Raw genomic sequence first — 14982 nt, forward strand, 5'->3', positions numbered from 1 at the left:
TATTACTGTTTTCATCCTCTGCCTCCCCAGCTTGCCTTAGGCTCCTAGACTGGCTGAGTCTGTGTCCGATTCCACTTGGCCTCCCTGGTGCTCAGCCAAGGGCCTGGCAGAGAGTAACTCCTCGGTTATTTGCATTCCTGCTGAATGAATACATTGAATTTTCGCATCCTGGACTCCCAAAGTTAATTGGAAGGCCCATCCGTGCCATGTTGCCCACATTCGGTCTAATGTGGAAATCTGTACGTAGCCCTGGTGGGAGGGGTTACCACTGGGCAATCTTAGGGCCAGCCATGCCTTCCTTCTGGGGTGGGAGGCTCGGCCTTTGCCCCCGCTGTGAGCCCTGCTAGGATTCCAACGTGTTTAGGGGGGCTGGGAAATGGATGCCGCGGAAGCAGGCACTTGGCACCAGGAAGGGCGAACGGTTTTGGTTCTGGGGCCAGCTTCACGGGCAGGGGGCGGGCTGGGCGTGGAGGGTAGCTGCAGGCAGGAGCTGAGGGTCCTCACGATGTCAGGGCCACCGCACTAGGGTCCAGGCAATAGCACGTGACCTCGAGGTATGGCGGGCCCAGGCCACAGACCGGCCTTGGCATATCGGGGGCGCAGTGGCTGCAGGGGTACCTGGTCTATTCCGAGGCTGTGGAGCCCGGGGTGCAGGTCTGGGAGCACAGGGGCAGGGCGAGGGCATCTGCGGCAGAGGCCTCAGTGCTTTTACAGCAGGTGTGGCATCGGGCTCCCGGGGACCCCGTGGGCTGTACCAACATCATCTCAGGGCAGAGTAGGAAGAAGGCGGCAGACGCTGCTTCCTGGGGAGAGGACTTCTCAGGGGAGAGGATTTCTTTGTGAACATGTGGGAACCTAGATCCCCCTTGCGCGGAGCTTGAGTTGGTTTCAGGGGCTGAAAGTCTTGCATTTGAAGGTAGGGCCAGAGCCAGTGAAAGAATACGGAACTTTACTGGTGTGGCCTCACTGTGCTCAGCTAGGATGGGAAGGTCCATGGCCCGAGGAATAGAGCCCGAGATGGGGTCTCTGGGTCAAGAAGCTTACCAGGTGGGTGCTCTCAGAAGGGGTGAGGTAAGCAGGGCTGGGTAGAGAAGCAGCTAAGCAAGGACGGAGACCTGCTGCATCGTGATTCCCCGGGAGCTCTGGAGCATGCGTGGTACCAAGCAGTCGGCTGCTCCAGTATTCGGTCATTAGCTGAGGGTAGCTCTGGGGAATGGGGCATCCCCTCCTGGCCCAGGGCGACGACTGGGACAAAGGGGGCCCCTGAGAACTGTGAGCGGCCACCACTCAGGAGCTGGGAGATGGGTGCTGGCCCATAAAGCGATCTGGGGGAGGCGCCAACAGCATCCACTGTCGTTAGCGTCGTGGACTCCACGTCCCTGAAATAAGCCTTCTTGTACCTTCCACTGACCACTGGCTCTGTTTCCACTCTCTGGGGCCACAGGACGCACCCGCTTGGCCACCTCCTGATACATGTAGGCAGAGTATTCAGACTCTGCTTGGGTGCCTCTGTCCCTTGCAGCTGAGAGAGAGGCCAGCCTCGGCATGTGGATGTGTCCAAAGGCATCCTGAGCTCCTGGTGCAGCGATGGGCGGCGGGGCAGGTACGAGTGTCCGCCTCGAGAGCAAGAACCCGATAGCCTTGCAGTCCTGTTATCTGGGGCTGTCTGCGTGGATCCCAATGATGCTGTTTTCTCCAATGTAGAAGCAAGAGTCGACTATTAAACTAAGTCATCAGCGTGTTACTGACAAGCTCCACATAGGAAAGGAAATTGTGACCACATGAAATATTTATGCTTCACATCGCAATGATGCTACTGACATGACAGCGTGTTGTTTTTGTTTGGCTGGTTTTCCTTTTTCCAAAGTGGATTAGAAAATGCCCTCCAGTGAGGAAACTGCCCACAGAGAAATTGCGCCTCATCTCGGGAGCTGTTATCTGGGCGAAGCGGGGATACATGATTGGAGAACGAGGGGCCAGGCCCGTGGAGCCTCCTCTGTCCGGGTCACGGGCCTGGTTTGGGGTGCCAGCACCTGTTCCTCTCCTCAAAATAGCTGTGTCACGGGGCGCAAAAGCTGCAGTCTCCCCGAAGCTCCACTACACCAGCGATTGTGATTTTTCCAGATACAGTTAAAGTAGTCACGTAATTATTACTTTTTTTGCAAGTATCACCCCCTAAGATCTGTCAGGAAACCTGGCTGAGTCCCTCCTTGTCTGGGATGCTGGCTACGCTCGGGCTTGGAGGGGTCCCTCTGCCCGCCCTGGGCTCCTGCTGCCCTGAACCCACCTCTCACCTCCACCAGACTGGAAGCTTCCAGAGGTCAGAGGCCCCATCGGTGGCGAGGGAGTGGGTCAGTAGGGACTCGCTGTGGTCACCTGCCCATGAGGGCCCTTGCATGGCCAACACTCTATGCCAGAGCGCCTGGAATCATCATGAGAACCCTACGTGTTCACACCATCATTATCCCACTTCTACAGATGGGAAGACTGAGGCCAGCAGGGCTCTGTCACCCATAGAGACCCTCGGGGGTGGGGAAAGGGCAGGTGGGACTTTGCCCTCAATCTGACTGACACCAGGGGCTCTGTCCTGGTGAAGCCACCACCAAAGTCCACTCCAGAAGGCCTGGCCCTGGCTTACCAAGTGTAAGGAGAGACAGGTTTGTTGCCAACTTTTCAGAAGTTTTATTATAAAGAAATTCGAGAGAAGCACTGGGCACCGAGGCAGACATTTGCAGGGTCAGAAAACGGCTGCAAACATTAAGAACCCAAACCCAAACCAAGCCCCCAAAGCACGCACACTTTATGATAAACTGCATTTTTGTTCTCAGTTGTTCCTTATAAATAGACAGAAGTTGTTGTTGGCCATTTTAAATAAACGTATGATTAAAAAAAAAAAAAAAAAGCGCAATGTCTCTGAGTGTGGCTATAAATCGTCCGGTTCCTGCTGTACAGATGAGGAAACGGTTTGGCCGCTTCTTTCGTGCACATCTCCCTTAAGATAACACTTTAAAAAATGTGCTAAGGGTCATAGAAAATGCTTACCTTAAAGGAATCTACTTTCCCCCCACCCCGTCCCACCCCGCAACAAAATAATCTTACAGGTGTCTTCAGCACAGTTTCTAAAACACTTAGTCAACTAGTACTTACACGGAGCCAAGTTTATGAGTTTCATAATGTCTTGTTCGCACTGTAAAACCGTATTTGCGCATCTGGGGCTGAGCTGGCCCCTGCCCTGTGCATCTGGGGGCGGGTTTCTGCTGCAGAGCGATCCGTCCAGGGGCGGCTCACGTGACTTTGGGCTGGGGCCAGACGTCCAGACGTAGGGTACGGTGGCAGGGCGAGCAGCAGGGTCCACAGTAACCCTGGAGCAAGCAGGTCAGGGGGCAGAAGGTTCCTGCAGGTTCTTTGGGCTGGCGGCGGGCGGTGCGCTGCCTCTGCAGAGTCTGGTGGGAGGTTGAGGAAGAGACTCAGCCCGGGGCCGTGGTCGTGTCACTGCTCTCTCTTCTCCGGCACCCTGCTTCCTGCCAAGGCCTCTTTTCTGCTGTCAGCCCTTCAGGCTCTGAGCAGTGCCCTTCCAGCAAGCCTCAGGGAGGAGAGGGAGGCGGGCTTAGGTGAGGTAGAGCGATTTATCCCTGGGGAGGAGGCTGGGGGAGAAAGGAGAGGCTGTCAGAGTGGATGTGACGCCTCCACCCCGCCCCAGGCGCCCCCCTGGCCCTCAAGGGCCTGGACACAAGGCCCGGGGCACATCAGGACACCTGCTCCCTGGCCCTTCACACCCTCCCTGGATTCGGCTGCCCCTCTGAGGATGAATGAGGGTCTGTGCTGGTCCCTCCCTGACTATCCACTGGGCAGAACCAAACACCCCTCCTGGAATCCTGGCAGGGGACCACCTAGTCCTCAGCGGATACAAAAAGCTCAAACCTCAAAATGAGACCAAGTCTGTGCTGTGATTGGTGCCCAGAGCTCCCATGGGATCAGGCTGAAGCCAGTCTCCAGCTGAGGCCATGCCCTCTCTAAGCTCCCTCCCTGCCCTGGCCTGCTTCCCTCCCCCACCCCTTCTCCTGCAGGTTCTCCCTGAACATGTATACATCATCGAGGACACCTAAATCCCTGCCTCAAGCTCTGCTTCTGAGGAAGCTGACTGAAGACAGATGGCTTAGCTATGAATGCCATGTCAAGCACTTGTGAAAAAAAAAAGGATGGAAGGAAAAACAGCAAGAGTGAAGACAGGCCTTAGCTTCCCCTGTGGGCCTGGCACCAGACCAGCTGAGTCCCTCTGGGGCCTTGCTTTGGTCCTCTCCTGAAGACGACGGGCACCCGGTGCCCAAGAGGCCCTCCTGCAGGGCTGACAGTGACCTGCAGTGTCCCGCTTGTCCTTTCCCACCCTGTCATCCCATCCTCACTCTCCACGTGTAGGCAGGACAAGGGCAGCACCAAGGGTGGGCGAGTGGGGTGAGGGCCGACCTGCAGGTGCTGATGCCACACTCCCCGCTGGGGTAACTGCTGTCCCAGTCTCCGCTGCTCGTGGGGTTGGATGGGCCAGGGGAGCGGGATCCGGAACCACTGGGGAACTCAGAGATGTGAGGGAAGTCCTGCCGAGGTGGGGAGGAGGAGGTGGTGAGCAAAGGAGAGCGAACGGGGTGCATCTCAGGCAGCAAGGGGGGACAGGGGCGTGTTCGCAGAGACACTTCCCCGGCTTATAAGAAATCTCCGCTCTGCCTCTCTGCCTGGAATGCTTCTTTCTTTTCCCTAGTAGAGCATATTCTGGAAAATTCAACCCTTGTCTTAGCTACATGGGGGGGGAGGGGGTGACGGACTTTCTTTTCCTGGACCTCAGTTTCCCACTCTGTAAAATGGATTTATTGGGCTGAGTGACCTCCCAGGGCCAAGCAAGCCTTACAATTACCAGTGTCTGTGGAGCAATTAGGGGGATCTGGCTTCAAAGGCTTTGGGGAGAGCCAGGAGCTAGGGTTGATCTGGCAGAAGCCACAGTGGTCTCAACCCCTCCGGCCAGAGAGCAGAAATGGACAGAGGCTGAGGGAGGAGGGCCTGAGATACCCTAAGAATCTGAAGAATCTGTCTGGCTACTTGCCAACTGTTCTCTGCAGCCAGTGCATCTCAGGCAAGGTGTACTCGCCCCATTTCACAGTTGCAGTAACTGAGGCTCAGAGAGGTAAGGTGCTAAGGCTGAGGTCACACAGCCGGTGAGTGGCAGGGCCAGTATTTGGAATCCCAAGCTGCCTCCCCTTTCTGCAAGGGGTCCCCGAGGGGCACGTTCTCACTGGACCCTGCTTACCTGTGGCCCTGGAGGTGAGGGGCTCACGGCCAACTGCACCTGGAGTGCCATGGGAGCGGGCAGGATGGGAGGCTGGGGGGCTGGGGACATGCTGACAGGTGGGCTGAGGAGGGTGCCCTGGGTGTGGGGCGGCAGTGGCAGCTGCTGGTGCAGGGGGGTGCTGAGAGGGAAGGAAGGGGGCGGCGGCGGGGATGCGCTGAGGCCCGGCAGCAGTGACTTGGAGCCCAGTGTCCGGGCAAGGCTGGCGGGGGAGGCCCTGCCGCGGAAGGCCTGCAGGTCGGACGGCGTCAGGAAGGAGGCCAGGCCTGGCATGGCGTACATGGGCTGCTTGGGTGGGAGCATTTTGGCCGGTGGGTTCGCCTGAGTGCTCTTGGTCTCACCCTGGTCGGGGGAGCTCTGGAAGGAGACAGACACCAATCACTCTGGAGAAGGTGGATAAGCCAGAACTTGAGCCACGAGATCGTGTGGTTTTGTCCCCCACTGGCGTGGCTCCTGGCTGGCTCTCAGGCCCCTGGGGAAAGAGCTGGGGACTCACCAGAGATAATTCAGGGTCCAGCACACTTGGCTCTGACCATCCAACCACCCCTGCTTTAATCCCTGGGGGCTCCCCTGCCCACGGGAGAACCCACGCTTCTCAGCCTGGCCTGAGGGGCCAGCATCGTCCAGCTGGGCTATCCTCTACTTAGGCTTCTCCCCAGCCTCTGCGCCTTAGTGTGGGCTGTTCCCTTGATTTGGGACACCCTCTTTGCTTGGCCCTTTATGGCCTAACCCAGAAGCCACGTCCTCTGTAGCAGCTTCCAGACCACCCTCTGCCCCCCCGTGGACCACACAACCACTGCCACGCTGAGCCTCCTGCAGTGCTGGTGCTGAGGAATGAGGCAGAGAGTGCAGGGCAGGAGGAAAGGCCACATCTGAAGACTGGCAAAACTGGGTCTCAATCCTGGTACAGCCATCTAACAAGCTGGCTACTCGCAGGCAGGTCACTTAACTCCTCTGTGTATCAGGTTCTTCTTGGAAGAATTAAATGAGATGCACGTACAGTATGCATGTAAAGCATGAGCTTGGCACAGAGGCAGTGCACTGGAGAAGGGACCACATTGGTCTTATCCATCCCTTCCAAGACCTATGGTGTTGACCGTTCCCGCCGTGGTTCTTGCTCTATCCCTCAAGTGGCCCCATTCTTATCAGGGCTGAGCCTAGGGATTCCAGGTGTTACCTTGGAGACAAGGCTGGCCCTGTAGGCTGCCAGAGCCTTCAGATACTCCTTCTTCGCTGCTTCGGTCTTCCTCTTGTAGGCCTGAAAGATCCAAGGTGTGGGCAATATCGAGGAGAGGTCAGGTGGTCAGCCTGAGCTCACAGGGCTGGTAACTGGCATTTACCTCGGAGCTATTTCTGCTCCTATTCTCCCTGCAGGCCCCTGAGAGGAGGCCATAGGCCTCTGGTCAGCGGATAAGAAAGCTCTGGCTTGGACCCCAGACTTTTAGAGTTGGAGGCCAAGACGGATGAAGACGCCTGTTCTCACTGAACAGATGAGGAAGCAGAGGTCCAGTTTTTTTCTCCACTTAACCAAGTCGCTAGTGAATGCAGCTGCAAAACAGCCAGATCAGAAGGGTCCTACCTCCCCAGCTCACAGATGGGCAAACTGAGCCTAGCAAAGACCTCTGCAAGAGTCTCTAGTTCCAGAGGCTGGGCCTGGTTCCAGACCTTCCCAGTCTGACCTCAAAGGCTTGAGGGATGGCCCAGAAAGGGACGGAGGCTCACCTGCTTCTGTTCCTCTCCCAAGCTGTCCCACATGGAGGCCACAATTTTGGACACATCCCCGAAGGTTGCACTGGGGTTCTGTCCCTTGATGGCGGCCTGAGTGTCCCTGAAGAAGAGCGCGTAGGCTGACACAGGTTTCTGTGGCTCATTGGGGTCCTTCTTCTTCTTCTTCTTTGGGTTCTTGGCCTTCCTGCCAGGGTCGGCGGAAGGTCTCTTTTCTCCCGACATCTGCCCCAGTGAGAGGAGTCAGAAAATCAGAGAAGCCCCGGGACCTCCTGCCAAAGGGGACCCGACCCAGCCTCAGGCAGAGCTGGACTTTTCCTCAGCTTTTCCCTGCTTGCCCAGGCCTGCTTATACACAGGCAACACCTGGGGGCTGGCCACGCCCCACCCCGGGCTTGAACACACACACACACACACACACACATATGCATGCACACATGGCCTGGGTATGAGCCCCGAGTTTTTCTGTTTTCTTTCTTTCTTTTTTTTTTTTTTTTTAAATCTAATACTGCATTTTTCATTTAACTCATCAATGAGAATCAGCATGATGGTAAAGTTGATTCAAAGAAATACAAGAGAAAGAAACTGGTTAATGCCCTGGAGAGCAATAAAACTATCACCTCTGGGGCTTCTAGTCTTTTGTACTGGACAGAAGTCATTTGCGTCTCTACAGGGAAAAGTTCATTTGCCTTGTAATCAGACAAAAATCGTTGACGTCTTCATTGCTTTTCCCCCAAGTTAACATCTTCCTTTACAGAGTGTAAAACCCCCTAATCAATCATGAAGGAGGAAAAAAAAAAAAAAATGAAGGAGGAATCAAAACAAAGGCACAATCTCCCAGAGAATCAGATAATTTTTGAGAGTCTGTTAGACGATGCTGTAATATGCCATTGAAAGAATGTGCAGTTATCCGTTTTTGGACTATTTCCTAGTTTTGGATAGATATATTTTTCTTAACAGCTCTCCCCTCCTGTGATCACAAATAATCCCCAAAGATTATCCTTGATTACATAAGATCAGTCTCTTCCACCACATTTCAGCTGTGTGACTTGGGGCCAGTGGCTTCGTGCCCCTGACCCCCTTTGAAGCTGTTGGATGGAGTGAGGTTAATGTAACTGTCGCCAGGTGTGGCCTCACCCTGGACACCCGGCCTCTGATGCAGTCAGATGCCAGGACCACCATACTGTGAGCACCTCACTTAGGGCTTCCAGGATGCGGAGCGGGTGGGAATACCGCGCCCCCCCCCCCCCCCACAGACTAGGACTCCCAGGCCACCCAGGGACCAGGGATTTTGGTCAAAGGCCCTGGATCCTGCCGTGAAGACCATGGCTCTATGCACCAAGGAAATGAAGGTGACACCATGAACTGATAAGGAAACTGTGGGCCAGTGGATAAGACTCAGGCCTGCACATCTGAGGGACGGTGAGGGGCGGTCTGTAGCCACATTGGTTCTGTTCCTGAGTGTTTCTCTGCAGCCACTCACCTCCCCAAGCCTCAGTTCTGTCAGCACCGTGGCGAGGCTCTAACAGGATAGGAGATGCGGACGGATGCACCTTGTAATTGACGGAGAGCAGATGGGGCACAGCAGGTGGTTAAGAGCACACATGCTGGGGCCAGACTACAACCACCTTGGTTTAAATCCTGGTTCTATGACACTTGATAAGTTACTTAACCTCTCTGTGCCTCAGTTTCCCCATCTGCCAATCGAAGATAATAAAGGCACCTACCACATAGGGTTGCGATGAAGATTACGTGGATTAATTCCTGTCGTGTCCTTAGAATAGTGTCTGGCCCGTGAAAGTGTTTTAGAAGGGTTTGGTAAATAAAAAGAAAATAAAATTAAAACCGCCCCCCGCCTGGACTACAATAGAGACCAAGTTATCCTGAGGATGTAGCTGGACCAGGATCCAGAGGTGCCCACCCCAGCCCGGAGGTCAGGGTGCCTGCAGGATGGCATGGGTGCCACGGTTACTGCCCCAGGCCTCTGCAGGGCCACCACGTGGAAAGGGGTGAGAGGCCCTTATGAAGAAGAAAGGGAGGGAGGCGTTGTGGAATCAGCCTTGATTCTGCCGGCGGCTCATTGGGAGATTCCGGGCAAGCACATCCACCTCTGGCTTTTCGGGGCCTCTGTTTTCATAAAACAAGATGCTCTTCGACAGGGAGGGAGATCTAGAGTCAGTGCAAAGAAAGGATGGGAGCCTGGACACATGGTGAGTTCTCGTCCCTGACGTGTTCTTGAAGAGGCAGGACCACCCCTGGTTCCAGGGATACAGGGTGGGCCATGCCCCCAAGGGGGGGGGAGTCATCTTTAGTGCGCAATCCTGCAGCGCTGCCCAGAGCACTGCTGGACCGCCCATCTTTGTGGTCCTCCTAAAAGGCCAAAGTGGTCACAAGACATGGCCCTGAGGATCTTGCCAATGCCATCAATGCCACTGAAATGACCCATTGGCTATTCAGGAATAGGACGACATCACGTTTATCCAGAATTTTCCTCCTTTTTCTTCCAGCAAAGGGTATAGTTATACTCTTCTAGTCTTTTCTAGAAGTAGGTGATGACCATTTCCATGCAGGGCCTGTCCCCTTGCTGACAGGAGGGCATCTTAAGCCTTTGCATCTCCATCCCTACGTACCTTGAAATGCGCTTCCGACTCCTCCTCCTGAGTTGAACTGGAGGGAGAGGGGGTCGCCGACTTGCTCCCTGGGGGTGACGGGGAGCTGTGGGCGATGCCACTCCGGACGCCCATCTGAGAAATGAGCTGGGACTGGCTGAGGGCACTCATGTGGCTGGCCAGCATCGCCGGGCGGCCCAGCAGGGGCCCTGGTCGGCCCGAGTCATAGGCAGCAACCTCTGAGTGGACCATCTCCTGGATCTGAGAGAAGAGGAGATTGCGTGTTGAGTTAGAAAGGACCAGCACATCTGCATGTGTAGGTACCAGACTCAGAGGAGGGGGTCCACTCTGAGCTGTGGCTTCCCCATGGATCGCCCACAGGTGAGTGTCCATTCTATTCTGACCCCTGCACAATGAGATGCACCTCTGGGGGGTGCCATTCTGTTGATATTCACCCTGGACAGAGAGTCAGCACCTCAGCCCTTGCTAGAGAGCTCAGTCCAGCTGTGAAGAGACCATTTTATGATACTGGGTTTTCCTTCCTGGAACACGGTGTATCTTTGCATTTATTCACTATGCAGCGTGATAGCAAAGTGCATAGACGTTGGAAGCCGAGTGCATTTTGAATCCTGGTTCTGCTGCTTATACACTGGGTGACTTTGGCCAAGTTACTTAACCTCTCTGTGCCTCAGTTTCTTCATCTGAAAAATTTGGATAATGATTAAACTTACCTTCTAGGGTTGTTAAGGATTAAATCTGCCTGGCACATAGTAAGCCCTATCTTGTATGAGGGTTTGTTAAATACACAGAATAAATAAATCCCTTAATAAAGTTTGCACATTTTCCCCCCACAGGTCAGTCGTTTTCTTATTATCTATTCCCCATGATATTTTCTAACTGGCTATTTTTAGAATATAAAGAAAACTACTAATTTTTAAATACAGGCATTTCTCATACTGAACACATTTAGAATAGTGTACTCTTTTTACCTAAAAATTACATACACACACACACTCACACACACACACTGTTCAGTGAGGCATGCCAATTTGCATACTCTTATTTTTATTTCCTCTGAATTTGTGGTTAAATTCTAATTTCTAATATCCAGTATCTGTGTTTTCCTTTTACTTGTTCTTCGTTAGGGAGCCTCATCGGTTTTCTATTTTATTTTGTGAGATTCTTTTTTTTTTCCTCCTCAAAAGAATCAAATTTCAACTTTATCAGGTCTACTCCTTCTCCATTTTCTAATTCTTTAATATCTAATTTTATCTTTATTAATCTCTTCCTCTGATTTTTACATATTTATTAGTGTTGCTTCCCCCTCAATTTTGGGTCGCATTTTCAATTCAGTATTTTCATTCTCAATGTTTAGAAATAGGTTTCATGCTATGAATTTTCCTCTGAACATGACCTTAACATTTCTCAGACTTCATCACGTGAGATTTTCATTATTGTTCTTTTTGATGTATTTATTTTTAAATTTCAGTTTTAATTTCCTCTCTCATCCAATCGATGTTTAAGAAGAGTTCTGAAATTTCTTTTTTTTTTAATTTAATTAAAAAAAATTTTTGGCTGCGTTGTTTCTTCGTTGCTGCGCGCGGGCTTTATCTAGTTGCGGCGAGCGGGGGGCTACTCTTCGTTGCCGTGCGCGGGCTTCTCATTGCGGTGGCTTCTCTTGTTGCAGAGCACGGGCTCTAGGGGCGCGGGCTTCAGCAGTTGCAGCACCCGGGCTCAGTAACTGTGGCTCATGGGCTTAGCTGCTCTGCGGCATGTAGGATCCTCCCAGACCAGGGCTCGAACCTATGTCCCCCTGCATTGGCAGGTGGATTCTTAACCACTGGGCCACCAGGGAAGTCCGAGTTCTGAAATTTCTAAGAGGTAAAAATTTTTGTTGTTTCTTTTCCTTTTGCTCCCAATTTCTAGTAACAAACGTGATCTAAGAATATGATCTGTACTATTTGCACTTTTGAAAATTTATTCAGGTTTCCTTTAAGACCCAAATATGTTTAAATTTTGTATATATTTCCCAGTATTTAAGGGCAAAGGGGAGCTGTGTTTGCAGAGTAATATAATAGTGTGACATTTCTCTGTCCTATCAGTGGTGATTATATTATTTAGATTCCTTTGGTTTGTCAAAGTTGCCTACAACTTTCTGCTTCAATCAAAATCTCCCTTTAATGCTCAAAGTTTTTGTTTTGGGAATTTGATGTTGGTTTTTATTGCAAAAAGAAAACTGGCAATTATATCTTCGTAACTGATTAAACTTTAGCATTATTATAAAGTGTCTAATTTTTGCCTTGAATTCAGTGGAGTCTGATATGAACATTGCTCTCCTTGCCTGTATATCTATTTGTTTGAATTTGTTTGGCATTTCTTCATTTCTGAGGAACTTTCTTTTTTACGTGTCAGTTTCCATTTTTTTGGGTTATCTTTGTCAAATGTTGGTTTTTTGTGTGATGGTCAGCTTTAGAAAAAGAACTGAGTTGTTTCTCTTTTTCTTTATGTCCTGGAAGAGTATAAATAACAAAGAAATGATTATTTTCCTTAGAGAACTGAAAGAGTTTAGACATAAAAACATCTGAGGCCCAGGGCTTTTTGAAAGATTGATTTTCACAATATTTGCCATGGCTAATAGGTCTATTTTAGTTTCCACATTCTCTTGAGTTAGTTTGGTTTTATAGATATATATACACACACACACATATATTTATAAAATTGTATACTTCATCCAGATTTTAATACCAATAGCATAAAATTGGGATAACATTGCCATATTTTTAACCTGCTCTATGGTTTTAAATCCCCATTCTCAATTGTAATACTGTGAATGCATGTTGCTTTTTAAAATTTTCCTTCTCAAAAGCTTATATATTTTTAACCGTCCAAACAACCAGTTCTTATATTTAAACAAATCAATTTGACAGCTTTTCTGATCATTATTAAATTTTGCTTTTCTCTCTATTAATATTAACTTCGGGTATCCTGTTGCTTTTTATCTAGCTTTTCAAATTAAACAATTTACTTATTTTCACATTTTCTTTTTTAATAGTAGAAGTAGCTAGGGCAGGGGTTCAAACCGGGACACTTCTGCCATGTAGGAGATGGTTTTGGTTTTTAACTGGGTGACGGGGGTGCTGCTACTGGTGTCTAGCGGGTCGAGGGGCCAGGGATGCGGCTGAACACCCTATAGAACACAGGATGCTCCCCAACGAGAGTTATGTACCCAAAATGTCAACAGTGCTGAGGGCGAGAAGTCCAGCTCTGTAACCATGATTTTTCCCCCTGCGGAGGACTGTAGCTGTATCATAGAAACATTTTAAAAATATTCTACAACTGAAGATTTGATTTTCCTTTTTACCCTAAAATTATTTGGAAAAGGGTCTTTATTAATGTAGCCTTTTGTGACTGTGGCCAGGAAACATAACACCTAGGATTTTATCCTCGTGGTACTGAAGTTTTCATTATGGCTTAAGATATGATCAATTTTTGTAAAACTTTCATGTGCCTCTGAGATAATGTTTACTCGGTAACATACACATTTCTCTATGTGTCTATTCAATAAACTGTTTTGACTACTTTAGCTGTGAAATCTCGAGAAAAATGAGTTTAAGCCTCCTACTACTATTGTGTTCCTATCAGCTTCGCTATAGAATTTAAACCGGTTTTCTTTATATTGATGTGAAGTTATTCATTCCCATATATGTCCCAGAATGCTATATTTTCATTATGGCTTCTCCTTGTTAATTTTTTTAAAAGTATGTTTGCCTCAATTAATGTTTCTATCTTAAATACTACTTTATCTGTGGCAATTATCACTTTCTTGATTTTTCCACTGTTTTATTTACTATACTTCAATACAATTTTTTTTAAAACCACAATGAGGTATCACCTCACATCTGTTAGAATGGATATTATCAAAAACACAAGAGATTACAAATGTTAGCAAGGGTGTGAGAAAAGGGAACCTTTGTATACTGTTAGTGGGAATATAAATTGGTGTAGCCACTATGGAAAACAGTATGGAGGTTCCTCAAAAACTTAAAACTAGACTACCATACGATCCAGCAATCTCATCCCTGGGTATATATCCAGAAGAAATGAAATCACTACTGCGAAGAGATATCTGCACCCCATGTTTACTGTAGCAACATTCATAACAGGCAAGACATGGAAACAACGTAAATGTCCGTGAACAAATGAAGGGATAAAGAAAATATGGTACATTTTACAATGTTATTCAGCCATAGAAAAGAAGGAAACCCTGCCTTTTGTGGCAGTGTGGACGGACCTTGAGAGCATTATGCTAAGTGAGATGAGTGAGACAGAGAAAGACAAATACTTTATGTTCTCACTCATATGTGGGTTCTAAAAAAGTTGAACTCAAATAGAGAGCACAGTGGTGGTCACCAGGGCCAGGGGGTTGGAGGAAATGGGTGAAGGTGGTCAAAGGGTACAAACTTCCAGCTGTATGATGAATAAATTCTAGGGATCTAATATACAGTATGGTGACTATAATTACCAATACTATATTATATAATTAAAAGTTGTTAAAAGAGTAGATCTTAAAAGTTATCACCACACACACTTATTATGGTAATTATTTCACAGTATATACATGCATCAAATCATCACATTGTATACTTTAAACTTAAATATGTTAAATCTCAATAATATCTCAATAAAGCTGGAAAAATTTTTGAACACTTTGAACAAAAGGTAGGTTTTAAAATCTATTCTCTAAACATCCTTTTCTATTCCAACATGTACACACTCCTTTTTCCATGAATCTTAAAGAAGGATCTGACATTATTTCTTCAAGGGCAAATTGGCCTTGGGGCTCTGTGTTCAGGGCTTGTTTTTGGTTTCTTTTTTTTCCTTCCCAGCTGCCTGTTTTAGAATTCTTCAATCAGGTATACCTGACTCAGTAATTTAATATATGGCCAACACTTGATAATGGCAGATTTCGAATTTTTACAAATCTGCTAAGTCTGAAATGCTCCCAAAGTTGTTCTAATTTGCACTGCCCTGTTTACTAGAGAAGTCAAACACTTTTTCATTCGTTTCCTGGCCATTTGGGTTTCTGTTTATACTGCTGGTGGTAGTGTAAACTAGTACGGTACACATTTTAGGAAGAAATCTGATAATCCATATCCTATAACCTAGCAATTCTATACCAAGATATTTACTATAAAGAACTTTCCCACATGCACAAGAAGACATACATACTGCAGGAAATTTTAAAGACTCTGAAATGGGCAAATGAATGTCCTTTCAATGGCATCCTGGGTGTTGGCTAGTCGACCTCAGGGTA

General features: G+C 49.1%; 1 protein-coding gene across 7 annotated transcripts in view; it reads right to left on the reverse strand.

Moving 5' to 3' along the window:
• Positions 1-3198: 3198 nt before the first annotated feature.
• The window catches only part of TOX2 (TOX high mobility group box family member 2), a 271638-nt gene continuing 259854 nt past the window's right edge, over positions 3199-14982 (reverse strand). For 4 of the 7 annotated variants that reach the window (XM_082430210.1, XM_082430208.1, XM_082430211.1 and 1 more), the window contains exons 4-9: positions 9690-9929; positions 7058-7285; positions 6513-6593; positions 5297-5692; positions 4465-4592; positions 3199-3443 (exon numbers count right to left, since the gene is read on the reverse strand). In XM_082430210.1, the coding sequence (XP_082286336.1) occupies positions 3377-3443; positions 4465-4592; positions 5297-5692; positions 6513-6593; positions 7058-7285; positions 9690-9929 (1140 nt within the window). In that variant the 3' untranslated portion in view covers positions 3199-3376. Of the gene's footprint in view, positions 3645-4464; positions 4593-5296; positions 5693-6512; positions 6594-7057; positions 7286-9689; positions 9930-14982 lie in introns of all 7 variants that reach the window. The other 3 variants (XM_082430207.1, XM_082430209.1, XM_082430213.1) reach the window with 1 other exon arrangement.

This window comes from Balaenoptera physalus, assembly GCF_965194825.1.
Source record: "Balaenoptera physalus genome assembly, chromosome: 16".
In the NCBI taxonomy this organism is placed as follows: Eukaryota; Metazoa; Chordata; class Mammalia; order Artiodactyla; family Balaenopteridae; genus Balaenoptera; species Balaenoptera physalus.